The sequence below is a fragment of the Fonsecaea pedrosoi genome, assembly GCF_000835455.1.
Source record: "Fonsecaea pedrosoi CBS 271.37 unplaced genomic scaffold supercont1.7, whole genome shotgun sequence".
Lineage (NCBI taxonomy): Eukaryota > Fungi > Ascomycota > Eurotiomycetes > Chaetothyriales > Herpotrichiellaceae > Fonsecaea > Fonsecaea pedrosoi.
Window position 1 is genome coordinate 2,395,982 of NW_013550609.1, and position 25,736 is coordinate 2,421,717.

Here is a 25,736-nt window from a genome sequence, read left to right on the forward strand (position 1 = left end):
GACAGGACCTTTTGTATTGCATAAAATTGGGAAGATACAGTTTTCAGGCACGAACACGATGGGACCGAGAATGAAATAATCACATTATGCTAGATCTCTGCACGGGAATCCGGGAGAGTGAAGGAAGGTCGGGGAAACAATGATGGTGGTACAGGCAAAGGGTAGGGGAGTCGAAGCAGGGTAATAATCGAATGCAAGCAAAAATTGGTCGGGAACGAAGATACAGAAAGAGGAGCCGGGGTGGATCGGCACTTGTATATCAATCTGCAAGTCTGCAGTCATTCAGTTCTGCTTTGATGCGTTCGATTTGTTGTTCCTCACTGTAGTTGTTTCCAAGGCCTCGACATCGAAGTTCACAGCCTTATCATCACGTGACGAGGCTTCACACGATTCTTATAGGTCTAGCCAATTTAGGAAAGTGCGCAGGACGAGGACGTTTGCTAACGATTGTTAGCACTTGTCCCACCACCAACACCAGCACGGCGCACTACGGCGATGTCTTCCGCCGCCAATGCCCTCGTTCGGAAAATTCGTCTATCATGGCCCACATGGGCTTCGTTATCCCTCCAACGCTACGTCACAGGTACCGATTCGATACGAGCCCTGCGATGGTTGCAGTGAAGTACCGAGAAACACATCACCACCTTGAGCGCAAACGATACCAGAATGAGACTACGCTTCGCACACCCCGGCTCAATATCTGTACCATCTGGCCTGGCTGAAGTCGCCGCAGAACCAGGTCTCGTGGCCACGGTCATCTCACCTTCCCCTCTCAGCCATGGGGATGCACCTTGCCTGACATGGCTGACCGATTTCGTCGGCCATGCCGGGTTGATTGAGGAGCACCTTTCTGGGACGATAAGATATGTCTCCATGTGAAGGCCAGAGTGGAGGTTTAAAATACTACCCGAGAGTGATGAATGTTACTGATGATGTCCTTTTGCATGATGCAGCACGTCGATTTGACAAAGTACCTCTGGATTTTGCCTCCACCCCTGCTCAAAGCTCCCGCAACGGACCTAGCCTCATGCAAAGGGCATCGCAAACCCGTTTGAGACTGATGCGGGTGTTCGAAAACGTGCCCTAGTTTGAAGGTGATTTGTCGACGCACTGATCAGATATTGAGACCTCTCTAGAAAGCTGTGGCCCCGTAAGGCTGTGCTACCACTACCTCATTCATTTGACCCCTCTCGCCCGAAGCACTCGGTTCAACGTCAATTACTTGAGGGCATTCCCAGATCCTAGAATGCCTCTTTGGCATAGTTTCGGGGAGTTTCGGGGAGTCGCAGGCGTTCAACATTGTCCAACAGCGTGCTGATGACATTTCAACGCTTTCACTGCTCGTTTCCATAAGGGGTTGACGATCCTGCTCGGATGCAGTTGTGACGATCTAAGAGACGCATTCGTGTAACCATGCTTGCCGACACTACACTCATGAAAAACACTACAGGAGAAATGCAAGGCATTCAAAGAGTCAGCGACAAATCGAGGCATAGGTTCGAAACAGCCGCATTTCATTAGCTGTGCTATTCGACCACATCATAAAGCCTACCTCGCTATATCGACCTCGCTCTCACTGTGGTTCATGACGACCTTGCAGAGGGTCATCGAGGGTTCCATTCGGCTAACGGCACCTTGATCGTCAACTTATACGGAAGTCCTGGTATGACTGTTTGATCCTGGGCCTTCTGCCACCAGGAGAACTTGTCAACCCATTCCTATTGCAACCATGGACCTTCCTGATATCTCGACAGGCTTTAGACGGGACCCGCATATAGTTTTCAAGCTTACCTTTGCTATTTGTCAGAATCTATATCTGCATCGGGTCTAGCCTGTCAGCCTGTGCAATCTGCGCACACAACAATCGACCATCGTCTTGCTGCAATTCCTTTGATACTAGAGCCGAGGGACGTGGGAAGGTCTCGTTGTATCGCTCAAAACTCCTTCAATAGGGAATATCTTTCTGTCCACGACTTGCCTAGTGCTGGTCCAAGTACGGGAAACGCGGGAACAGCAGCGATTGGACGGATGGCAAGTCGCGGGATCTGATGCCGAATCGCTGAGTATTACGAGTATGCCGGCAGACCAACGAGATGGAATATCAAGCTTACGCGGTGGGGTGAAGCCGACATTGCCTGGAGGATTGAGAAAGGTTCTAGAAGCCTTCGCTCCCCGAAAATTGGAAAGGTTTACCTTCTTCTTCAGGTAAGGTCTGTTCCGAGGATGCGCTAGATTGGACCTTCGTCGAATTGGGTTTGCAGCCTCGTTCCATTCAGGTAGGTGTGCAGCACCAAAAGCCGCAAGCGAGGCGTGTGAGCCAGTGATGGTTGGTCCACAGGTATGACTACTCATATGACTAAGGGACTGCAGGGAGTTCTGTGTCGTCGGTACGTGGAGGTTAGGGCTTTACCTCGAACCCAACAAGGCCATGGGATCCAAAAAGCATCTCTGAGGATCTCCACCGGCCGCCGTTTCCCAGGGACCATGGCGTTTGGCTGCACCGTTCCACTGACTCGGATGGGGTTATTCACCACCTCCCTAGAGCGATATGGACTCTTATAATGGACCCCAAGTGTCGTCATTGTCCCGGAGCTCGCTCGGACTCGATGGCATCTGCAGGCTACTGTTGCCCGGGGAAGATCCTTACGAAATTCATCTGTCAGCACTACTTGCCATTCCTCGTCTCTATCGACTCCTCAGCAGCCCGGGTATACGATGGTTTGCCCCACCAAAGGAATGGGAGGGACGATGTGTCAAAGGGTTATCAACCAAGCGAGCGGGATTGACCCTGGGATTGGCCATTGCCCACTTCGGTTACGAGGAACCGTCTGATTCGAGTCTCAAGTATATTCATTCGTGAGCCTTCCATTGCACCATCGACCACATACATGATATAGCGACGGAGATCCTACTCCTCTTCATCTGCAAACCTCAACTGTGAGCCATTGACAACATGAACTCGCAAGGTCTCTTTGAAACCAGCCCTTATCACACGTGGACGGGACCCCCTTTTGAATGGGACCATACCCCAGCGGTCCATCTCCCAAACCCACAAAGCTCTGATTCTGGTCACGCCAAGCGTCTGGCATCAAGAAGTGGTCAATCATTATTAGATGAAGATTACGACCTGTTTGACACCGAAGTGGTGGATAAGTTTCTGTTCAACGTGGTATACTGTCCCAGTTCCGTTGGGTCTGGGGATGCCTACTAACATGGCGCTTTGTCAAGTCTGAATCGAATAGCTCCAAAGACGATTACACAAGTTCTGTTTCGTTCTGTGGAATGCTTGAAGCCGAAGGAACGTCACCACCGGCTACTGGGGCACGGACAAAGGTCATATCAGATACCAGTTCTCCTATGACTGAAGTCGTCATTGACATTCCCGGGGAGGTGCGTCAGAGATAACAGAACCAAGGCTCGTCGCGCTGACTTGAAATCTCACAGCGTCGTCGTGCCCAAAATCGTGCGGCTCAGCGGGCACATCGTGAACGGCAGAAACGTTACGTGGCCCAGCTTGAGAAGAGGTTTTTTGCCCTGCAAGCTAACTACAACCACTTGGATGAAAAATATAAGAAGGTCGAGAGAGAACACCAGTCATTAATGAGAATGCTCTCCCGACAAATGCCAGCAACGCCTCCTGTCGCACAAGCAAATATGGATTCGTTCTTGTCCGTCAGCAGCAATGACCCATTGGCGGTCAACGAGTTTCTATTATGCGACCAAGAACCTGAGCAAACAATGGCAGAGGGGATAGATGGCGTCTTTTCAAAAGGTTTAGGAGTGCCCTGACACAGGTATGCAGCCTATGCTTGCAGCACACCGTGGGTTTGATGAACCTGTGGAATGTATCGTGGAGACAAGAGATGGCATGATGCCGACTATCATTTCATCGACATATATACTGTCCAAATTTCAAATTTATGCCGGAAACTGGGACCTCTGGGACCGACCTGTCGATGCCTACCGTGATGCAGGGTTTGATCTGTTCACTCCACGCATTGTGAATGGGCTCGAGAGAGCAAGAGAATTCTCGCTCCGTCTCGTCCTGGCACAACAGAAAGTCCTGTGGGTCTATCGTCAAGGGATATCATCGCTCTCCGTATGCTGTCGGGAACATTGAAGGGCCGCAATATCTGGAAGCTATTCAGGATGCGGTTATGCTTGACGCCGACTTCATTCTTCAACACCGGCCAAACATATCAGTTTGCGGATGAAAACATTACAGCAGGAGATGGGAAAGGAGAAATTGACTCGGACGCGAGCCGGCTTGGGTCATTGAAAGATACGGCTTGGGGCAGCCGCCAGAGAAGTACGACTACAGCACAGCTCTTTTGGAAATGGATTTCTGTCATCGCAGGATGGAAGACGGTGGTGGTGGCAATACATCTGGTGGTACTCTTGACCGCCGTCCCCTTCGTCAACGAAGACGAGATGTCGATGTCTGTCATATGCGATGCACGAGCACTTGGATATTCTGGAACGAGCTCACATTTACTTCGAAGAAGCCACTACTACCACCACCATCCACCCGCCTCGGACGGGGATGATTTGACAACATATGATTGTCCTGTCAGAGCGACTTCCTGAGGAGCTGAAGAGGGAGACAGGAGGACGGCTGTGTATTATTGAGTGTTGGTATTGGTATTGACGTGGGTTCTTGGTATCTAATTAATAATGGCCACGATGATCAACCCACCTAGCTAACCTTGGTCACCGTACATATACTCGGTATACTTGTACATATGCACATATACATATAGATATTCTTTGGTAAATACCCATGTACCCTACCTAGTAAGGTACCTAGACAGACAGACATAGACACACACACACACAGTTTCCGAGTATCAGAACAGAACAGAAAAATCCCTTTTCAGCGGCTTTGTTTTGTTTTTCCCTTGTTCGAGGTGGTATGTAATACCTATGGTGCGACTTGTAGTTTAGTTAGCTAGGTTACCTATCCATCCATCCATCCATCCACCCAATAAAATCCATATAATCATCTCATCTCAACTCATCCCATCCACATCCGGCATCCAACCAGACCCAGCAAACAAAACCAAACCAAACCAAACCCGTCAGCTAAGCTGGCGAGACAAATCAGTTGGGTTGGTGGATGCAGTGGTGATGGTGGACGCCGCAGTGTAACACACAGAGTATACATATATATATGTACATGTACAGATTCATTTGATGGTACAGACAGACCACGCTATGCTCACTCCCCCTCCCTCTCACCAAGGGTGAAATAGCCCAGCCTACCCCTTCGAGCAAACAAAGAGGCAAGGAGGCAACCCAAAATACCCACGTCCATCCACTCATGATTAATCGGTCGACGGAGCTTGACAGTCGTCCAAAAGGTAGCTGATTCCCAACTTTTTTCTATTTTGCCGTATTTCATTTCAAACGCATCTTTCCTAAACGGACGTTTCCTTCGTTTTCCATCATCTCATCAGTGATCGAGGCATGCGACATCGTGAACTCCGTATTTCTTGTTGCTTAGTTGACCTCTTATCGCCTGTTCAAAAAGTTCACTCCTCCAACTTGCGGCATACTCAGGAGGCTGTCCGCTCTCTGAAACACGTCGCCTCGGAAAAACGAGTCTCCATACGCACTGGCTGGTGTGCTCGGCACGGTCGCTAGAGGGGTCAGTAATGCAGACGAGCTCGTTGGTGTTGCAAGAGTGCTCGAGCTTAGATTAGCGTTTGGATTGTAGGGGACCGTTGCTTGGGCGGCCGGCCCGAGGGCTGCCGAGAGCGGTGTCGCTGGAAGCGGAACAGAGACGGGGCTTATGCCGTTGACGGCGCCAGACCCGGGTAGTGTAGAATTAATTGACACGGAGGATATCGAAGGTATGCTGCCATTGACCATTTGTCTCGTTGCCGTGTGGGGTGTGTTTGAGGAAGAGAGACCAGGAGGGAATGGGCTTTGTAGCGGGTAGCTTGCGGTCTGGGCGGAGATCGTGTTAGGCGGGTATGGAGAGACAATACCGCCGTTGGCAATCGTTGCGTGAACGGTACTGGGATATCCGTTGCCATTGACCACTGCGCCGGGCGGCTGGTTCGAGTTAGCCCCGAAAACGCTGGGTGGTGGCATTGCAGCCGCGGCACTGTCGGCCAGATACTGCCAGGGACTCGTCTCTATCAATCTCCCTGCCTCACGACTGGCCTTTTGAACCGTTCTCAACATCGTAATGAGCTCCTGTGACAGCAATCTCTGAGACTTGGCTATCCGCATCTCCGTCAGAAGCTCAATGAAACTCATCAAGAAGTTCTTGCAAAGGAGCCACAGGGAGGGGTCATTCCGACCGCTGCCAGCGGCGACGATTTGTGTGCTAGGATCTTGTAGCCGCATATTGACAAGTCGAATTTGCAGAGCTTCGCTGATGTCGATACATAATTTGCAGCGATAGACCAGGGTCGACCATAGATCGTGAACTGCCTTCGGCTGTCGATTTTCTTCTGCCGCTTCAAGACAACGCAGGAATTGTGCCTTCGCAATCGGGATGGTGTGCAGAGCAGCATCATAGGCTCTTGTCAGGGCGAGGAAGATCTGCTCGAAGACGGCTTCCTCTTGGGCATCAGTGAGACCCGTCGCAGGATTGACCCGGGCGGCCAAGGGGTTCGAGGGCGGGATGCTAAAGACTTCGCCCGAACGAGGCGTGCTTGCTACCGATGAGGACGTGAAGCCATTCATCGTAGTGCCAATGCGTGACCCAGATCGTGATCTGAACCCAGAACTCGAAGCAGAGGTCAGAGTGCCACTATTTGAAAAGGTCGAAGAAGTGCCAGTAAGAGTCCCACCGTTCAAAGTGGTTCCGGTCAAGTGAATCGGAGTCGGGAGGCCAGCCGAACCTGCAGGTGGTACAGGATTCGATTGATATGCTGGAATATTATCGGCAACTGGATGTTGAATGGCCGTGTCACTGCGCAATCTCCCAGCTTGCCTGGAAGCAGCATTTCTGTCTCGGGTGGGTGTGATTGCTCGGACAGGCTGCAAAGGAGTGCTGAACTCCTCAGGGATAGTCTGGATAGGATGCGAGTTTCCACTGGACATCTGTCTTCTATGGCCTAGGCCCTGTGCGACTCTCACATCCGCCCCAAAGCTTTGAATTGCATTCCTGACCTCAATCATACTTCCGTAGAGGAGGAGCATCAGCGTCCGCACATAACGGGCGTCAGACCCCGCTACTATTTTCTTGACGTTGTCCTGCAGCTGAGCAGTTACGTGCGTGTAGGCCATGATGCAAGTTGCACAGTCCCTTCGAACGCTGTCCTCGACTTTCTCAACCGCATCTGCGTCTGCAGGATCGATGGCGTCGGCGTCCTCCAGTGCTAAGTTGAGCCGGTCAACATGAGTGGAAGCGTTGAAGAAGGTAAATTCTAGTGTGCTCCTCCGCACGTCCTTGCCTCTGATTGCAGCGATAAGACCAGATATTTGTGGGTGAATCTGATACAGCGCATATAAGATGCCTTTGGCGCCTTCGATAACGGGATTGTTCCATTCGGTCTCAACTTTATGTTCCGGGAGGCTCGACAACCGTTTCACAAAGGCAAGCCTGTGTCGTCTAGGATCGCGTGGACTGCTGGGGCTCGAAGAGCTATTCCCGCCAGGGGATGACAGAGCACCATTACGTTTCAGAACGGAGCCGTGACTAAATCCTCGGAGATGGCTGTTTCGGTTAACCTTGAGCTCGTCAATACTGTCCAACTCAGGCTTCTCCTTTCGCAGCATGCCCATCCTTTTCTGCCGAGCAGCGGCCGAGGCTTGCAGAACACTCTCGCTGTTGCTCCGGTTTCTCTCGTTATTCTGGCTAATCAGAGGGGTGATGCCTGGCCGTCGAAGAGCAATGGGCTGCGTGTTGGACGTCATCCGATAGTGTGAGCGGGTCGGTACCGGAGGTGGGTTGGCGAGTGTCTGGCTCGGTGATGATTTATTGGCGTCCGACGAGGACTCGGCACTGGTGGTGCTGGGGATGACCGGAAATCTGCTGCTCAAAGATCGCTTGAGAGGTTTCGGTGTTGTCTCCGTCGGGTTGTCCTCGAGTTGGAGAGACGCTTCAACGTCAATGGGTGTGATGACGGGATGTAGTTCTCTCAAATACCGCTTGATCTCAAGCGTGATGGCAGTCTCTCTTTCGTGATCCGTCATTTCTGAGAATGAGACTTCGGATTCTTTGGCCTCCACAATCTTCTTCAACTTGAACCGCAGGGGATTCTCTGCAATCTTCAATATCTGCAACTTGGTCATCTCACAAAGCTCCACCGGCAAATCCTCCACCCGATTGTGCACGACCGAGAAGACACGTAAGGATCGCAGATTTTTGATGTCGCTTGAGATTTTTCGGACTTTGTTCCTGCTGATATCTAAGATTTCCAGTTGGGCTAGCTTGTACACCCCTCGTGGAATCTCCCGGAACACGTTCGACCGAATGTTGAGGTACCGTAGGTGTGAGCATTCGGAGAACCGAAGCGGTATATGCCAGATCTGATTGTGGGATAACGACAACCGTTCAACCTCGGTTTTGATAAGGTCTACCACACTTTCGGGCAATCTAGCGATGTTAGAGTGCCCCAGGTCCAAGGTGAGTTTCGGCTTGACGACGTCGCTGACGGCCTCGCTTCCAGCCAACGCATGTTCGGTATCTTGTCTGGCATCCGCGACCTTTCGCCGAAACAATTCCGTCGTATCTTCGAGAGACAAGAGGGCTGGTTCGCGACCGACATTGTTTTGTGCCCCCGTCCTTTCCTCCGCCTGTGGGGAAGAATCCTCCGCATTCAGGGCGGTGCCTCCTCTTTCAACATTCAACCTGGTGTGCTCGCTCGCGGCTCGAGCTCTGTCGGAATCGTCATGGCGAAGAGATCGTCCTAATCGTGAGGCATCCTCTGGTCGGAGCATGGTCCGGGGATTGGTGGCTGGGGGCAACTCAGGATCCATGATATTAGAGAGATTGATATCCCTGAACCCCAGCACAGGAATACTGTCAATGGCCAGCATTGAGGCGACGGCTTATACTGCAGAATGTCCTACCAATCCGCAGCATAGTCGATGCGTGGTATCCAGGATAGGAGGGCGGGCACGTTATTCCAGGTTAACAGACCGAGTGGCTGATTATCACACCAGCTCCTTTTTTTTCACAGAAACCCTCTCTTAGTAGCTCAGATATAGGTAGAGTGTAGAAGAGGTTGCTCAGGATCGAGGCTATCGTAGGGTTGTCTGGTTGAACTGCATTCCTTCAGGGATGGGATGACGGTGGCTTGTAGGACAAAAAACGGGGGGACAGAAGCGAGGGAGGGGTTCGCGTGTCAGTTGGAGGCACTGCCGATCTGTTGTATAGGCTAGCGACAGTGAAGGGAGGCAACAGGTCAATAGAACTCGATAGTTGTGTGTAGAGAGCGCGGGCAGCGACCTTGGGATGTTGCAGGAAACTCGTTTCAATGACTAGATGTTGATCACGATGGATGGGGGTTGCATGCAATGGCGCGCGCCTCGGATTTGCCTCCTTGACCGTTAGTGGCACAAAAGTTTCTCTGTCCCTTGCATGTTAGTGCTGCGGGTTCCGGATCAACGTCGGAAAATCATTCCTGCGAGAGGCTAGCCACTTAGCGTCATTTAGCGTCACTAGGCCGCTTTTAGAGGTATCTCGCTTTCTTCTTACAAGGACACATGCGGTACTCGCGCTCTATTTCAGCCGCCCTCTTGCTGGTCCTCCATCAACCTGGTCTCAGTGCCATAACCGTGTAATCCTCCATCCAGGATCCATTGTTCGTTGTCGTCATTGTCGTCCTGTACCCTTCTCCAGACGCTTTTCCTGGCCGTCTCCCGACCCTTGCCCTTGTCCTCATCACCACCTCCTGGTGCTTTCCAAACCGGCCGTATCAGCTTTCCACTTGCAAGCAGAGGATTATTGCTGAAGGCGCCCTTCCGCCCAGTCTCGCCCAGAGCCACATGCTGATCTTCGGCTCCAATGTCATCATTGTCGGAACCAGCAAGGTCTCCCTTCTCCTGTTTAAGAGCGGGTGCTTTCTCCCGCTCAAACGTCTTCACCAATTTACCGTTCTTGATACTCATGCTCATAACTGTTCTTTGCTTCTCCCATTCTGGCCGGTTTGCTTCTTCCAGCTCTCGAAGATACTTTTGCTGCTTCTTTAGCGCTGCAGCTCGCTGCACGGGGGTCATCCATTGCGTAGTCCCAGGTGTAAGAGTGGCGTCGTAATCAGCAGCCTCATCATGGACGCGAGTCCGTTGAGCGTTTTCTCTCTGAAATGCCAACAATTTATCTCGATGGGCTCGTGCTCGTGCTGCGGCAGACGAGGCTTCATCGCCTGAGCCGCTCTCTGGGGTTGACGCCCCAAAAATCGGTGTGCCCCTCCCTGACGGAGATTGTCCGGCGTTGTGGACAGCCATTTTCTCGATTCCGCGCTCTTCTTTCAGTGCCTTGATCATGGCATTTACTTGATCTTTCGTCAGTATGGGCGAATCACAGAACGAGCAAGGTAAAAGTCCTTCAAGTGCGCAGATGATCTTGCCACAATTCAGACAGTTGGGCGCCGTCGTGAAAAGCGGATGGATTGAAGCATTGCAAGGGCATTTTCGCCTTTGCGTGGACAGGGTTGGATTCGTAGAAAGCTCCAGTGCCGCGATTGCGGCAGTGAGGTCCGCAACGCTCGAAGTGGTTGTCGTAGCACCACCCCTGTGCGGCGTAGAAGTGCCAGACTGTGGTTGAGAGTGACCCGTATGCGCGGGCTTCTTAGATTGTTTGGAGCGAACATTTGCAAATCCGAAATCGGATATCAGATTTCCCGATGCCGAGGGAGGGAGTTTCTGAGCGTGCCTCCCTGGTGACGCGTCTCGAGAGGCAGCCGAAGAACCGGAAGTACGCCCTCCAGATGTTGTTTGGGGCACCTGCAGAGCATCGGGTGTCGAGGACATTGACGGCACATTTTTGTCTCTCGAGATCGGTCGACTGTGAGTCGTGGCGAAATCCGTGTCGCTTTCGTACTGTTTCGTGTAACCACCTGCGACATCCCCATATCCTTCCGGGCGACGTACCGGGCCTGCAGCGTGGAGGGGAGGTTTGCCCTTTTTGGGACCTTTCTTCTGTGCTTTCGGCACCCCAGATGACTCCACGGCGGCCGCTGGGGACTGCGCGTTGCCTCGTCGTGCGTTGAACGACGAGATAAACTCGAGGGCCTGTGGAGAGTCACCAAGTAGGTTCTTCAGGTGTTCGGCGGCGCCGTCTCTCGACAAGGTCAAGGAGTAGGCAATCACTTCCTTGAGCGAGTCATCATCCAGAGGCAACAAGCGGCCAAGGCGTGGTAGCGCCCATGACTGCAAGTCACCGCTCATGCTGTATTGATTTCAGCGAGCAGCAATCCGCATGCGTCAATGGATTTTCGTTTCGATTCAACGGGAAGACTCTATGGGAGTTGTAGCTGAGTGGTGCTGGTTTCCACCGAGTAATTGCCAGGGAATGATGATCGTGCGAGAGAGTCTCCGTCCAAATTTCTCAACTGCGGACATTTTAGCCACCGAGCGACTCGACCTCGACTTTTGAACTTCACGTTCAGGTCACAGCAATCAAATGCAATGCGATTCATTGATCATCGTCACCGGACCATTTCTTCCATGATATGAAGCATGACGATGCAGAGCCTCAATTATACAAGTGCCTATCCGCTCTCAGCTGTCTGCTGTATTTGATTCTACAAGGGCTGGTCGGCATTATGAGCCACCAGCGCAATCAGTGCTGCGCCTAAGCCGCTGCCATCCTTCGCAAGCCCGATCCTGATGCGCTTCTCATCCTCTCCAATACCTTCAATCTCCCTGAATGCCTCGCGAATGTATTCCTCGAAGCCTGGATAATACTCTACCAAGCTCCCATCGACACCCACATCAACTATCTCGTCTTCTCGTAGCTTGTTCGTGGAAATGATGACTCCAGCGAGGGCGACGGCGCTTAGTCTCGCCGCACGTTTCCCGATCGCGTGCACGAGCATCTTGACCGCAACACAGTCTTCGGTTGAAGCAGCCTCTACCTTCAACTCCTTTTCGAGTGTCTGCTTGGTGATACGCAGATGGTCCGATTGGTCTTCCTCAACAATGGACAGGAACGAGGTATCGATACCCCATATCTTAAATAGGGGACTGTCCTCAGCCACTGTGGTTGTACTCCTAATATCATTGTCGTGTGAGGTCACATCTTTGAACAAGGCCACTCCCGCATCAGGATGCTGGTAGAGACTTAGCAGAGCTCGCCGCAGGATTTCTCCGAGAAACATTCCTGACACGCGCTTCTCAAACATTTGAATGCCGGGGTTTACCGACTCGCGATCCAGGTCAACGTCATATGGAGTATTAGGCAGGACCGACAAGGCATTGTCGAAACTACCCCATTCGGTGTTGATGACCATCAGCCCAGTAGACGAGTCATAATTCGCAACACCACCCTCTGCTTCGTCTATCGCCTTCATCTTCTTGACCCTGTCCAATTTCTCAACATAGGCACCATTTGTCCCGGTACCGAAGATAGCACCGATCAATGTACTTGTCTTGCCCGGAGAAGTGTACGACCTGGCCATCAGAGTGCCGACGGTGTCGTTCACGAGAGCGGCCACTCGCACCGGGAGATTCAATGCGTCGATTTCTTTTTGCAGCAAGTCACAAACGTCTTGTCCTATAGCTTCCTCGATGTTGAAACCTTTTGTCCACCGCATCAATTTACCCTTGTTGATGCCCACTTGATTGACAGGAAAGCTGAAAGTGAAACCTAGATCGAAAAAGTCGACCTCGCCAGGTTTCTTCCGGTGTGACTCAAAGTGGTCCGTGTGGTGTGTCTTCAGGAAGGACTCGATCTGTTTGGCGAGGAAAGAGAATAATTCATGGGCCGTCTTCGCTTCCATCAGAGCCCGTGGAACGGCGACTTTGGATTGTTGCAATGAGAAGGACTGGTTGCCATGTAGCGTGATTGAGCAGACTCGGAAGTTGGTACCGCCTAAGTCCACGGCCAGATAGACGCCCTACTGCTGTTAGCCGAATCGCAATATGGCTTCTCTCCCTACCTTTTCAGTGCCATTGGGAACGGATGTGACGTAGGTTGGGATTTGACTGATTGAGGTCCCCTGCTTTTCCAGGCCCTCTTCCATCTCCCTAATGAACTCTTTCACACCTTTGTTCACATCCTTGGCGGTGTACTCAAATTGTGCAACCAGGCGCTTGGCCTCTGCTTCCAGCGCCATATTGGTCAACGCGTGTGTAACGGGAAGATCTGAAGTGAAAGGAGACTTTGGTCTGCACTGAGTGCCCGGTTCCAACAAGTCAAAGTACGCCTCTTGACGGTAGACACTGTCACCAAACGGACTCAGAGGATCTCGGGTCGGATATGGAGGAGCAGGAGCAGGTGAAGACGCGGGAGAGGGAGCAGGAGCCCAAAGGCGCGGCTGGACGTCACTTGACGTGAGAAACTGAATGAGCAGAACGCCAACGAGGACCAGGCCGGAGACGAAGTAAAGGAGAGGTACGCGTGAATCGGAGAGAAGTTTGGCTCGTGTTCTGAACTGTCGAGTACCAGGAATCCAACTAAGACTCTTCTGCCATAAGGTCGGCTGCTGGACTTCTTCCTGAGCAGGTTGAGGAGAAGCCTGCTTTGCAGATGGCATAAATGCCAGGAACAAAAGACCAGTGAGGAGGGGCACGGGGGCCAACTGCGTTGCAAAAAGCTTCCAGTTGTCAACGAGGGGCGAGAGCCAGTAAGAGGCTGAGAGGTGAGGAGGGTAGGCTAGGAAATTCAGGTAACGTAGCGTAGCATATGCAGATTGTGGTGTGGTTCAATCCAAAACCTGGTGATGCGCATAGGATGGGAAGCTGCTGGGCGTTGAGCGTGAGGAGGCATGACGGCTGATGATGTCGTGTTGCAAAATTTTAGCGGCCATCGGTGGGGACCTTGGGGGGCCCTCTAGCCTAATGAACACAGCTGGGGAGCCCTTTGCCGACCTTGGGCGCATGGCATTCTAGGGGTGGAGACTCCTTGACCGCCTGCTACTGGCCCCTTGGCGGACGCCATGACGCTGTTTGATGCCCGTTTACTGCAGAAGACACGGGCACAGGTGGCTCGGTCGCTTGGTACGTGCCTCTGGTACCCTTGGGGTTGCAAATTCCCTGGGGTTCATCCACATGAGCATGCCAGGTATGTGATCATGTCGCATGCGGATGTTCTCATACATTACGGGTATAGACTATGTACAGGTTGGAAACATTTTCTGTTGGTCATTATTACTGTTAGTACATCCAGCACAGCGTGTGCCTTTCCCAAAACCGCCACTTTTGACTGCTTGCCTTCTCGAGGTATAGCATTGTCGTGCGCATGCATGTTGCAAAAAGCCGTCCTTCAGATCCACTGAGGAGGTTGCCGAAGAAATCAAAAACGCCCAGATGCCCTTCCCAAGTCTCGTTTGTCCTTTGATCTTGGCCTTTCCGCTATTTTGAACGCCCGAAAAGTGTATGGCACGCAGAACCTCGCTTTCAAAACAGCATGTCGCTCGAGTCATCGTTGCTGGCTTCTCTGTCCATCATGTCATAGTCGTCCATAGTCTTCCGTCTTTTGACTTCCATTGTCCTTTGCTCCAACTTGCCGACATCCAGGGTACTTGTGTCGGCGTTGGTCTGCCGCCCTCCCCAAGTAAACCGCTTGATCAGACTTGACCGTCGCTTGGGGTCGGCACTTGATCGCCCAACATAGGTTGAAGATGACGAGGACCGTGTTGGAGTGAAGTACGACCGCCTTTCCGAATTGGGTGTCACTGGGGAGTGAGCTTTGTCTCGAGGCGATGTTCGGCCTTCCAACGCTTCGTGTAGCATGGGGTCTTCGTTGCTCCCAGAACTGATGTCGCTCGGATCAAGGTCCCATCTTGCACTGAACAACTTCATGTCTGGATCCGTGGCATACAGTGTTTTCATGTCGACAATGTCTTCCTCCCCTCGAGGGGCCACGCTTGCACGCCTTTTCCACATATGCCACAATAAATGGTCGTTCCCAAGGACCTCCGCTAGAGAGATGTTCGATTGTTCGCTGGACTGGCTTGTTGACATGGGGGTCGTCCTGCCACCAACAAGATCCTCCTGACTGCCGTCGTATGGTAAGTCGAGATAATCGTCTAAACAACCTTCCTGGCTGAAGGAAAGAGGTGATGAGCAGATGTCGGCTAGATGTGGGTTTGTATAGTAGTCACGACGGTCTTCGAGAAGCATTTCGCTTGCATCGCTCGTATCTGACCACCAGCCGAGGCCAGGCCTCTCATATAAGCTGTCCCTTCTGGATGGGCTGTTTTCGTGGTCCACTTGATGAATGCCATGGCGTTGCTGCCTCAGCGGATGCATGCGGATGACATTCTGAGTAAGCCATATTGGTCCACCAATGGCCCCTGACTGCCTGATTATGCGCCTTCCGTCTATAGGTCCTTCGCAGTCCAGGAGCATTGACACATCACTTATCCCTGACAGGCTGGCCGAGTGCTTTCTGTTTTGGTTAGGTGGCCTACGGGCAGCCCTGTTGGGTTCAATCGGGCAGTCGTATATTTCGTCGTGGCCCTGCCCACCGCCTGTGAGTTCCACACCATGTAACGCATTTGGTGCACCACTGCGACCGCCATTGATACCTTCTGCTGTCACCGGGTCGACGTAGCTCCCACATATATTATCCCGAACCCCACATTCGAGGAACAAATCGACATCGTCGTCTTGGTTGATAGCTTGTTCGTCCGAATCTGGCTCGGGCTCCCATCTATCTCTCGCTTCCACCTCGGCGTGCCATGGTATATTTAGAAGATGATCCCAATCTAGCATCGATTCAGGTGATTTATTGCTTGGAAGCTGCAGAGGTCGGAGTCTTCGAGCAGATTCGTGATATCGCAGGCCCTTCATGAGACCGAACCAGAGATCCTGCTGCAGGGTCCTTGCAGAATTTTCTCCCCTGTGAGGGCCAGACCCCAAGTCAACGGATCCTTCGAACTGCTGTTGTGGATCACCAGGCTCCGAAAATCCGAGGAAAGTCTCCAAGCATTTGGAAATGGTCGGAATGAATCTGGCCTGCTCTTCAAACCATTGGACGTAATTTGGTACGAATATTGTTGGGGCAAAGTCGCACAGCGAGAATGCATTCTGATCAGTTAGGCATTTTACGCCTGCAGACAAGCGGAGGGGTTTGGAGCATATGCTGCCACGCACGCCCGCGTCAAGGAGGGCAAATAGGGCACCTCCATCCAATAACGGTCGCTGGTCACACGCCTCCTTTAATGACGCCGGTTCATTTGACGAGGACAACTTGGCTGTGATACTTCTCGTTGACATCGGGTGCAGTCGTACGCTAGACCTCTCCCGCGTGTTGGGTATACTCTCGCCCGCGCGATGGCTACTCAAAGGAGAATCTTGATAGCGAACGTCTGGACCATTCCTTCGTTTGAATGGGTTCCCGCCTGTAAAATGTAGATGCATTCGCACCGAGTCCAACTCTATCTGGGCAATTCCAACGGGAAAGGATGAATGGTAATCGAAATTCCTCTGACTCTGAGGGGTTGGGTTAGTATTAGTGCAGCAGGTTGATAGTGCCCTACACAAAGTCTGAAGTCCAATTCCAGGACGCTCTCAGTCTCGGTACTACCTCTGCAGGTCAACCGCGTCAGAGATGCCTCGTATCCGAGCTGCGTCCACAGCTATGTGGATTATGAGCACACCGCAAGAGATTGATCGCCTTGAGATGAGGCTTACCTCAGCGTCTTCAACAAGATCGGCAATGCTTGCGTTAGCATCATTCAAGACGAGTGAACCAAGATCCAAATCACCAGCAAAAGAACACTGAAGAGATAAAAGAAAAGACCTTGCCCTAGGAAGCCACAGACGAGAGGGACGGGCTCGTTTGTCGGAGATCAAACTGGCTTGAGAAGCATCCTCACAGGTCACCTTGGTACTTGTCGTAGTTAGTAAGTGAACATGGGATTTTCGGTGCTCAAAGACACGTCTACCCAGCTCAATGACCTTCTCATACATCCTGAAGGACCAGCTGTTGTGCGTGTCAAGGGAGAAAAAAACACTGTTCTGTGTGAAGGGGAAGTCGGTGCATCCCTTCGGCATCGGCCATTGGTTTTTCCGACTGCGTCTTTTTGACTGATGCTGAGCATAAACTCCGTCATTCAGTCTCGACTCTGTGACGGCAATAATATGCGCAGTCAATGCTGGAGAGGGTGAATGCCCACCTCCTCCTACCTTATAAAGCAATTAGGACCACGTTGCCACCAACATGACTTACTTCCTATAACCACCCGACATGCGAGTCCCAACTTGTCGCATTGCTACCTCTCCTCCGCCAATGGCTCGACATTTCTTCCTCTATCTCACCCGGACAGGGCTCGTCCGCCAGACCACCCAGAGGGTGATCCCGGCGAGACATGCTCTCACTCGACCCTTCCACTCTACCGTGGCAGCTCGTACAGACGGGGTCTACAAAGCTCTCACAGAAATGCGGGTCCGAACACCCTGGATCAAGGCACTTCGGGAAAGAAAAGAGGCGGAGAACAACAATCAGACGCCGGTCGTGGAGAGTGCCAAAGTAGACCTGACCCCCAAGAAAATGTCGGACACCTATGTCAGCCTTGTCCTGCCTCTCTCTGTTAGTTGCCTCCTATGCGTATGATGTGATTTCCCTGTGCACCCGGTTGACGTGCCATCCTGTAGCAAGATCCCTGGCTGCTCGATACCTACGCAAACTATACGGGCCAAATCCGCATTGGTACCTTGCTCATGGACCTGGATGCCCTGGCTGGTGTGGTGGCCTACAAACACACTGGGGAAGGGGTAAGCAATGTGACTGCAGCTGTGGACAGGATTACTATCAAGAATCCCATTCGAGAGATTTGTGACTTGGAGCTCAGTGGACAAGTGACGTACGCTACCGGACGGAGCAGTATGGAAGTGACCTTGCAGATCGCCAAAGCTCCAGCTCCAGGTCGTCAGGTTGCACCAGAGGATGTCTTTATGACCTGTGCCTTCACTATGGTGGCCTTGGATCCCAGGACCAAAAAACCCATGAATATCGCTCCCTTGGAAGTCAACACTCCAGCCGAGAAGGCGCTTTTCGCCAAGGGCGAGGAGAATTACAGAAACAAGAAGACCATGAGATCTGCACATATCTTGACCAAGCCACCTGATGCGGATGAGTCGGCTCTAATCCACAAAATGTGGACCGACTCCCTTGCATATGCTGACCGCAACAACCCGAAAAACCAGCCGTCCAACGTAGTGGCCATGTCTAAGAGTACCATCCACAGCACCCAGATCATGATGCCGCAGTACAGGAACCGTCATCATTTCATGATCTTTGGAGGCTTTTTGCTCAAACAAACGTTTGAACTAGCTTTCACCTGTGCAGCCTCTTTCTCGCATACCCGTCCACGGTTCTTGAACCTGGATCCCAGCACATTCGAAGAGCCTGTTCCCGTTGGTTCAGTGCTCTATGTCGCGGCAGGCGTTTCGTTCACGGAACCTCACCCCGGCGGCGGTACTCGCATTCAAGTAATGGTACGGACACACGTCCGGCCTGTTGAACACCAGGACCAAGAAAGAAAGTCCACAGGCACATTCTTTTATACTTTCTTCTCACCGGCAGATGTGAGTGTATTGCCGCAAAGTTATTCGGAGTTCATGGGATGGGTGGCCGGAAGACGACGTGCGGAGAGACTGTCAGCCATGTTGGACTCCTCTCCGAATCTTGTCCTCGGCAGCCTCCACGATGACAGCGTGACGGAGTGATATGGTTCCTAATCTCAGGTTTACAACCTGGGATGGCGGCCAGTCTGATCCGTGACAAGCGCCGATCCGAGGTTGTGGCTGGCTGGAATGCAGACGTTGCATCTGCATCGTTGATGAAGGATGACTGACAGACACATCCTTGAAAGAGGATTGGGTCAGCTGGATGGAATCGTTGTGGAAGGCGCCAATCCCCCTCTCTGCCGTCTCATTTACTCGAGCTTGAAGCGACGAACGAGTCGAACAGCGCTGCGAGGTTTGAACACCTCTGCACATTCCAAATATTGATGAGCCAGGAGAACAAACACGGACCAGAGATCGCTCAAATTGAGGGCGATGATGGGCGGAAACCAGAGGCTGATCGTACTCTTGTATAACGTCAAATGAGCGACACTAGTGATGTGTTGCATTCGAGCGGTGCGCAGCGGTACGTAGCGGGACCCAAGTGCGACGATCTTGGATAAGAGAAACAATCACGTCCTCATGCCGTGAAACAGCTAGGTTCAACTGCCCTCTGGGTCTTGATCCTCTGGATTTGGTCGCGTCACGGAGGGAATCCCCGTGTGCGAGAAGTGTGGTCTGGCCGTCGAGGTTGGTTGTTGTTGTTCCGCCTCATTTAAACCACGTGTTCACGAGTCTTTCTGTCCATCTCTGCCTTCGTCCTCCTTCTTCCCTCTGCCCTGTACACTCTCCTCCCCGAGTACTTTGGCGCTGCCCATGAACAACGCCCCGACGTAGCCTCCCAAGAACCGCATGTCCTGGGCCTGCACGGCCGTCATCCTCAGCAGGTTCTCCGTGTCGGCTAGGTGCGCGTTAAGCTGGGCCAGTTGCGCGTGCAGGTGGGCGTACTGCCGGGTTTTGTTGGTCGAGGTAGTGTTTGTGGACGCGACGGACGAAGGGCGCGGGAGGGACTGTTTTGCCGGGGCGAAGGTGGTGGTTCGATCCATTTTGAGGGAGGTTGTCTTCAAGAGGGACTGCGATAGCGGTAGCTGAATAACGAGAAGGTGTTGCTTGGTGAGGTAGTAACGGTGTTGGGAATCAGTGTTGGGTTTATGTACCAACTTTCGTGTTACTTGAGTAGTCGGTACAGGTACCGAGTTGAGTTGCTCCCCGCGTGGTGCTGCCCCGGGAAGCTGATACGACTAGCTAACTGCTTTTGGACTAGGTGGTATCTATTATATCTCCTTCCACATAAAGTTGTTTTAATTCTTTCTTGCGCGCGGGACTCACTTTGATGAAATTGCCCATATCTGAACCAAGGAGCTTTGAAATGGCGCCGTCTGGAGCCCCTAAAATAACCAACTCTAGTTGAGGCATTAATCTTCTCCCGTTTCCTTGAATGACAACTCGATATCCATCCTCTGATTCCACATGTATACCGAACAGCTCCATTGCAACATGTTGGATCTTACTCGAAAGAATTACCAGGCTCATGCAAACCATCCTAAGAGTATAAGGGAACGCCATCTCAACTTGAGCTTGATCACCAGCTTTCTTAACCGCACTGCACATATACTCTGGGAAAAGGTTCGGTAAAAGTTGGGCAGGTGGGTGTGAGACTGTCTGCTGCTTAAAGGATCGTGACGGTACAGGCAGATCGCTTAACATTTCCCTCGTAGCCGTATTCGATTCTACGTTCGTCTCTACCGTCATGGCGTTGTTATGATCAGCAGATACCGATGCTTCAGATTGTTGCATCTGTTCGAGCGTTAAGTCCAACTGCATTTCGCCGGGTATTGAGTTCGAAGATTTCGCTGGTCCTGATAAATGGTCATGGAAAATTTACGTGATGAACAAATTTCTGCACAACTCACTACTCCCTTGCCGTTCCCAAAGTTGGTCAATTACAACTGAAACAGTCGCGTGAGCCTGAGTATTAACGATATGGTTTACCACCTCTTTTTAGGACTCAACCGAAAGCTTTTGAAGAGTATCAATAGCCCAAAGATTCTCCGCCCGGCTGGGATAGTAATTCGCACTGCCTTACCTCGCAAGAAAATAGGATATCTAAGCCTTAAACCCAGTGCTGAGTAAAATTTGTTCAGTATCTCCTTCTGGTAAACCTTGTGCTCTTTATAGCGCTTTGTCAAATCCATATGGTGTATTTTTTCCTCGTCCACTCTTCGGTAAGGCGCTTCGCAAAAATCGAGGCGAGTTTCGAAACGTCTTGGTCTGACATGCAAGCTGTGACGCATTAATGCTGGGGATAGTAAAGCAATGTAGTGGCTATCAGAAGTCTCCGAAGTAGAATATGATGGGAACTTTAGGGAAGAGGACGGGGCCTTTCTTGAAGAGGATGGGGTTTTACTGGAAGAGGGGTCTTTCCTTGCTTTCAGCTAGGCTCGGCACATCCTTTCGGCAATTGCTACCCCCTAGTTGAACACGTGCCCTTAGCAAAGCCTATTCAAGGTGGGGAGTAAGTTTTCGATGCATAGCCAAGGATTCTATCACCTTGACCATTTGGAAATGCTTGCCCTTAGCCTCTGCAGATTAGTTTACACCTCCGATCTACATAAATCTCGTTCATCCATCAACATCTGTTCTCATTGTATCATCTGAAAATTAAACGTCTTTATCGAACCGTCATTTTCCTTTCCTCTAGTCAGTGGTTGATACATTATAATATTGTGATCATAACACCATGTGCACTTACGGTGAAGTAATTCAAGAGCACACGCAATGCGAACGGGGGTCAATAACACGCTACAGCGACATCAGATACTGAGACAGCTGCGCAAGAGATGTATGAATAAGCCGAAACCTGGGCCTCCCCTGCAGCACAATGACGCACGACCCAGCTCTCGACGTACTCCCTTCCACGAAGGGTAGACCATGCCAAGGATGTCGCGATTCAGGCATATCGGTCTAAGTTTACAAGACTATAACTATTAAGTCGTTCGATTTATTTTTCCGACATGTATACCAAATACATAATAGGTAGATGTTAATTAGCTAGGAGTTTAGAAGATGAGTCGGTGTTGCGGCCTGACTACGACCTCGGTCGTGGTCAGCAGAGGGAGGCCAGACGAAGGCTATGGAAGCAGACTCCTTGGCAAGGATCACAATCGTAGTCACGTGGTTGATCTGTTGCCCTGTATGCTCCGGTGCTCTGTGCAGCAGAGCAACTGAGCATACAGATTACAAGGCCTCAAAGTTGGCATATATGAACCCAAACATTTCATAGCTATCCTTCGTAACCATCTTCGCTTACAAGGCTTATTCAAAAGAAAGGATATGACTTATTGTTTGGTTTAGTTTGGTTTTATTCATACACCCCTGTGCGGGCTGCGCTCATAGGGGACTAGCTAGTTTTCTACGTGGCTTGCTTCCACAGTAACGTGCATCCCTACGCCATGAAATGCCCTAGGTGTGGACCCACTTGTATTTTGCACACTTCTCTATCGAACACAAATGCGAATGTCGCTCATTAGATGAGGGAGCTCGATCGCATGGATGCTGAATTACCCATATATCTGCACATTGTATAAAATTACCATCTTGGTGTGACCATTACACGTGGAAATCGGCCACTCCGTTTCACCTCCCCTCCTTCCCGGCGTCTCGGCCGGATCAATACTCTCCTACTCAGCATAGTAGACAGCAGTCATGGACAGCCAGGCTATTTATCTTACACGTGAACAATCTCCGAAATAGACTGACTCTGTTGCTGGTGGGCGCCGTGATGCATTACCGATCTCGTGGAAGATCTGCATGCGCTAAAGTGGGCCTCCGGCAAGCGCCGAGGACCAGCCGAGATCTCTTGGCACGAACGTAGCAACCGTGCCGTTGCGGTACAGTTATGGATGGGACGGTCGTCTGATTAAACGACCACGTCAAATTGCAGCTGTATGGGATGTCATTTGAAGACACTTTCGCCATTTACTGTTTTAACCTTACTTAGTCTGTCTGCTCTACGCCACAAATTGCAGAGGCGGTGTTGGGGTTGACGCCGAGGACGCCACACATTTCAGCCCCCATCCTCGTGCCTACTCTCCGTACAGGCAACACGCTGCCGCACCGCATGCAGGCGACTGCGCCGTCTGAACATCCACCTTCAGCCTACTCGGATATTCTTCACAATGCGTCTATATAATCGCTGGGTCAGTTCTGGCCGTGGCCCAGTATTGAAAGGCTGCACAGCGTTGAGTCGCCCATCACTGTCCAGGGTCTACCGCGCCCGCCGCGTAACCAACTTTGCCGTTACCTCGCCGTCGCCTCGCCGTCATTGCAACCACCACGACTGCCTCTCTGCGCCCGCTCAGTGTGCTAGAGTGGTTTCCCCTGGCAGGTCACAACGAGCACTCAAGAAGCTTTAATGGGACATGAGAAGCATGGTCTGCCGACTAGGCCGCACATGTGCTCATAACGTGCCGCCAGTGCCCACCCAGCACGATGCACCTTTTGAAATTCGACAATCAGGGCGAGCTCAGCCTGACCGAGGATCTTCACGACGGTATTCCCCCATACGCGATCCTCTCTCATACGTGGGGAGACGATAAGGACGAGGTCGATTTCGACGACCTCAAACACAAATCGTTCAAGAGTAAGGCTGGCTATGCGAAGATCCGGTTCTGCGGCGAGCAAGCGAAGAAGGACAACCTCGAATACTTCTGGGTGGACACATGCTGCATCAATAAAGCGAACAATACGCAATACTCCGAAGCCATCAACTCGATGTTTCGCTGGTACCGCGATGCCGTCAAGTGCTATGTCTACCTGGCCGACGTGTCCATCCCTGACGGAGAAGACCCGACAGAACGGGCATGGGAACGGGCGTTCCGCAGCAGCAGATGGTTCACACGGGGGTGGACGCTTCAAGAACTACTGGCGTCGGCATCGGTCGAGTTCTTTTCACGAGAAGAGCAACGGCTGGGCAGCAGGAGCACCCTCGAACAGCCGATCCACGAGATCACGGATATTCCCATTACGGCGCTCCGCGGCACACCTTTGTCTCAATTTAGTGTGGACGAGCGCATGCGATGGGCCGCTCATCGCCACACCAAGAAGAAGGAGGACCAGGCATACTGTTTACTCGGAATCTTTGATATCTTCATGCCTCCCATCTATGGCGAAGGAGACCACGCTTTCATCCGGCTGAACAAAGAGCTCGGTCGGCCTCCGCAGAGTAAGACCACCGCTCATATCCTAGCTGACCTCATGTCTAACCTCTGTAGGCACGAACGTGGAGAGAAGTAACATACACTGGGTAGTATCCCGCTCGCCCAACACTCTCTTTACGGGGAGAAAGGACATCCTTGACGATCTGGAACGGAGTGTCCGCGCCGCGGTGCAAGACGGCTCGCGCTCCATGCAATGTCGCGTGGTCATCACAGGCCTGGGTGGCCAGGGCAAGAGCGAAATCAGCTTACAACTTGCGCAACGTGTTCGATCGTTGTAGGTCATCCCTATTCCCATAGTGTTTCTGAGTGGACAGCACTAACTGCGGCCAGACTCTGGGGTGTTTTCTGGATCGACGTCAGCACGCCCTCTCTAGCCGAGAACGGATTTCTCGACATCGCCCACCGACTTCAGATCTCGGCGCCCACGTGGGAGGAAGGCCGACAGGGGCTCGCCAATATCCAGCGACCGTGGATGTTAGTGCTGGATAATGCGGATGACCCCAACGTTGATTACCAGGACTACTTCCCACCCGGTACATCCGGCGTAGTGGTGCTAACATCGCGAAATACGGAATGCGAGCAGTACGCGACCGCAGAATACGTGGCTCTAGAAGGGCTTCCAACGGCGGACGCAACGGAACTCTTACTGAAAGCAGCCGGGGTAGCTATTGACGGACGACCGTTGTTGGATGATGTAGCACGAAAGGTGGCCATCTTACTCCAGTCACATCCTCTCGCCTTAATCCAGGCTGGAGCATATGTGAGGCGCGGCCACTGCAGCCTGGCCGCTTACCCCGAGGTGTATCAGCGTCAACGGAAGCGACTGCTCGGGTTTCGGCCGTTACAGGCTCAGTCACGGTATCGGGATGTATACGCGACGTTTGAAGCATCGGTGGAGATCTTGCAAGCGAGTCAAACGGAGTCGTCGCGAGATGCACTCGAGCTGCTCCCACTTCTGGCGGTGTGCGGGCCGAGTCAACTACCGCTGCTCCTGTTTGAAGCGGCGTGGAATGGAGCACAACAGATACCGGACGACCAATCCAGCGATGAGAATGATCTTAGTCTGACGACATGGCACGTATCTCGACTGCCTTCCCTCATGCAAGCCGGTGGCGGCGCGTGGGATTCGTTTCGGCTGGTGGAGGCTGTCAACGCCCTAAGGGCTTTTGCACTGGTGTCGACCAACGTGGACGATGGGTATGTGCGTATATCGATGCATCCGTTGGTGCACGCGTGGGCGCGGGACCGTCAAGACGAGCGCCAACATCATGCGTCGTGGGTCGCGATAGGATGCGTGGTGGCGGTGTCGCGGAGTGAGTACGACATATGGCGAGTGCACGCACGGCCACTGCGGCCTCACCTTCAAGCGATTACGGCGTGGGAGATGGGGTGTGCATTTAGGTCCGAGAATAAGGTAGCGGTGTGCAGTATATGGACGAAATGTGGATGGCTACTTCATGGTATGAGAGATGACCAGACACTATTCGAGCTGCTCGATCGGTTGTGTTCTCACCTCGGTCTCGACAAGCGCAGGGTGGATCAGCGGTGGATCGAAGTCTATGAGCTTTTTGGTCGGAACCTATACAACTATGGAAAAGTAGGAGATGCGGTACGGGTGCTAGAGGAGGTAGTGCGGATTCGAGAGCAGATACTGGCGGAGGATCATCCTAATCGACTGGCATCGCAGCACGCGTTAGCAATCGCATATCAAGCGAATGGTCAGGTCAAGGATGCGGTGCGACTACTGGAGGAGGTGGTGCGGATTCAATCGCAGACACTGGCGGAGGATCATCCACATCGACTGGCATCCCAGCACGAGTT

At 52.1% G+C, this 25,736-nt stretch overlaps 9 protein-coding genes across 9 annotated transcripts in view; 3 read left to right on the plus strand and 6 right to left on the minus strand.

The window, feature by feature from the left end:
• Window positions 1–2,953: 2,953 nt before the first annotated feature.
• Z517_10912 (uncharacterized protein) lies at window positions 2,954–3,789 on the plus strand (the record flags this gene model as incomplete). Its single annotated transcript, XM_013424520.1, has 3 exons — window positions 2,954–3,169; window positions 3,229–3,390; window positions 3,445–3,789. The coding sequence occupies 3 exons, from the start codon at window positions 2,954–2,956 to the stop codon at window positions 3,787–3,789; spliced, it is 723 nt and encodes a 240-aa protein (XP_013279974.1).
• A 1,722-nt stretch (window positions 3,790–5,511) lies between these two features.
• Z517_10913 (uncharacterized protein) lies at window positions 5,512–8,997 on the minus strand (the record flags this gene model as incomplete). The annotated part of the gene is made up of 1 exon (XM_013424521.1): window positions 5,512–8,997. The coding sequence occupies one exon, from the start codon at window positions 8,995–8,997 to the stop codon at window positions 5,512–5,514; it is 3,486 nt and encodes a 1,161-aa protein (XP_013279975.1).
• Window positions 8,998–9,687: 690 nt separating this feature from the next.
• Window positions 9,688–11,349, minus strand: Z517_10914 (uncharacterized protein; the record flags this gene model as incomplete). The annotated part of the gene is made up of 1 exon (XM_013424522.1): window positions 9,688–11,349. One exon carries the CDS (start codon window positions 11,347–11,349, stop codon window positions 9,688–9,690), a length of 1,662 nt encoding a protein of 553 aa, XP_013279976.1.
• Window positions 11,350–11,705: 356 nt separating this feature from the next.
• Z517_10915 (uncharacterized protein) lies at window positions 11,706–13,658 on the minus strand (the record flags this gene model as incomplete). The annotated part of the gene is made up of 2 exons (XM_013424523.1): window positions 11,706–13,019; window positions 13,062–13,658. 2 exons carry the CDS (start codon window positions 13,656–13,658, stop codon window positions 11,706–11,708), a joined length of 1,911 nt encoding a protein of 636 aa, XP_013279977.1.
• Window positions 13,659–14,520: 862 nt separating this feature from the next.
• On the minus strand, window positions 14,521–16,344 carry Z517_10916 (uncharacterized protein; the record flags this gene model as incomplete). Its single annotated transcript, XM_013424524.1, has 1 exon — window positions 14,521–16,344. The coding sequence occupies one exon, from the start codon at window positions 16,342–16,344 to the stop codon at window positions 14,521–14,523; it is 1,824 nt and encodes a 607-aa protein (XP_013279978.1).
• Window positions 16,345–17,359: 1,015 nt separating this feature from the next.
• Window positions 17,360–18,798, plus strand: Z517_10917 (uncharacterized protein; the record flags this gene model as incomplete). The annotated part of the gene is made up of 2 exons (XM_013424525.1): window positions 17,360–17,659; window positions 17,725–18,798. The coding sequence occupies 2 exons, from the start codon at window positions 17,360–17,362 to the stop codon at window positions 18,796–18,798; spliced, it is 1,374 nt and encodes a 457-aa protein (XP_013279979.1).
• A 626-nt stretch (window positions 18,799–19,424) lies between these two features.
• Window positions 19,425–19,742, minus strand: Z517_10918 (uncharacterized protein; the record flags this gene model as incomplete). Its single annotated transcript, XM_013424526.1, has 1 exon — window positions 19,425–19,742. One exon carries the CDS (start codon window positions 19,740–19,742, stop codon window positions 19,425–19,427), a length of 318 nt encoding a protein of 105 aa, XP_013279980.1.
• Window positions 19,743–19,956: 214 nt separating this feature from the next.
• Window positions 19,957–20,520, minus strand: Z517_10919 (uncharacterized protein; the record flags this gene model as incomplete). Its single annotated transcript, XM_013424527.1, has 1 exon — window positions 19,957–20,520. The coding sequence occupies one exon, from the start codon at window positions 20,518–20,520 to the stop codon at window positions 19,957–19,959; it is 564 nt and encodes a 187-aa protein (XP_013279981.1).
• A 2,667-nt stretch (window positions 20,521–23,187) lies between these two features.
• Window positions 23,188–25,736, plus strand: part of Z517_10920 (uncharacterized protein) — a gene marked incomplete at both ends in the record, with an annotated part of 3,249 nt that continues 700 nt past the window's right edge. The window contains 3 exons of the mRNA XM_013424528.1: window positions 23,188–23,920; window positions 23,970–24,189; window positions 24,246–25,671. Coding sequence (XP_013279982.1) covers window positions 23,188–23,920; window positions 23,970–24,189; window positions 24,246–25,671 — 2,379 coding nt within the window. The remainder of the gene's footprint in view (window positions 23,921–23,969; window positions 24,190–24,245; window positions 25,672–25,736) is intronic.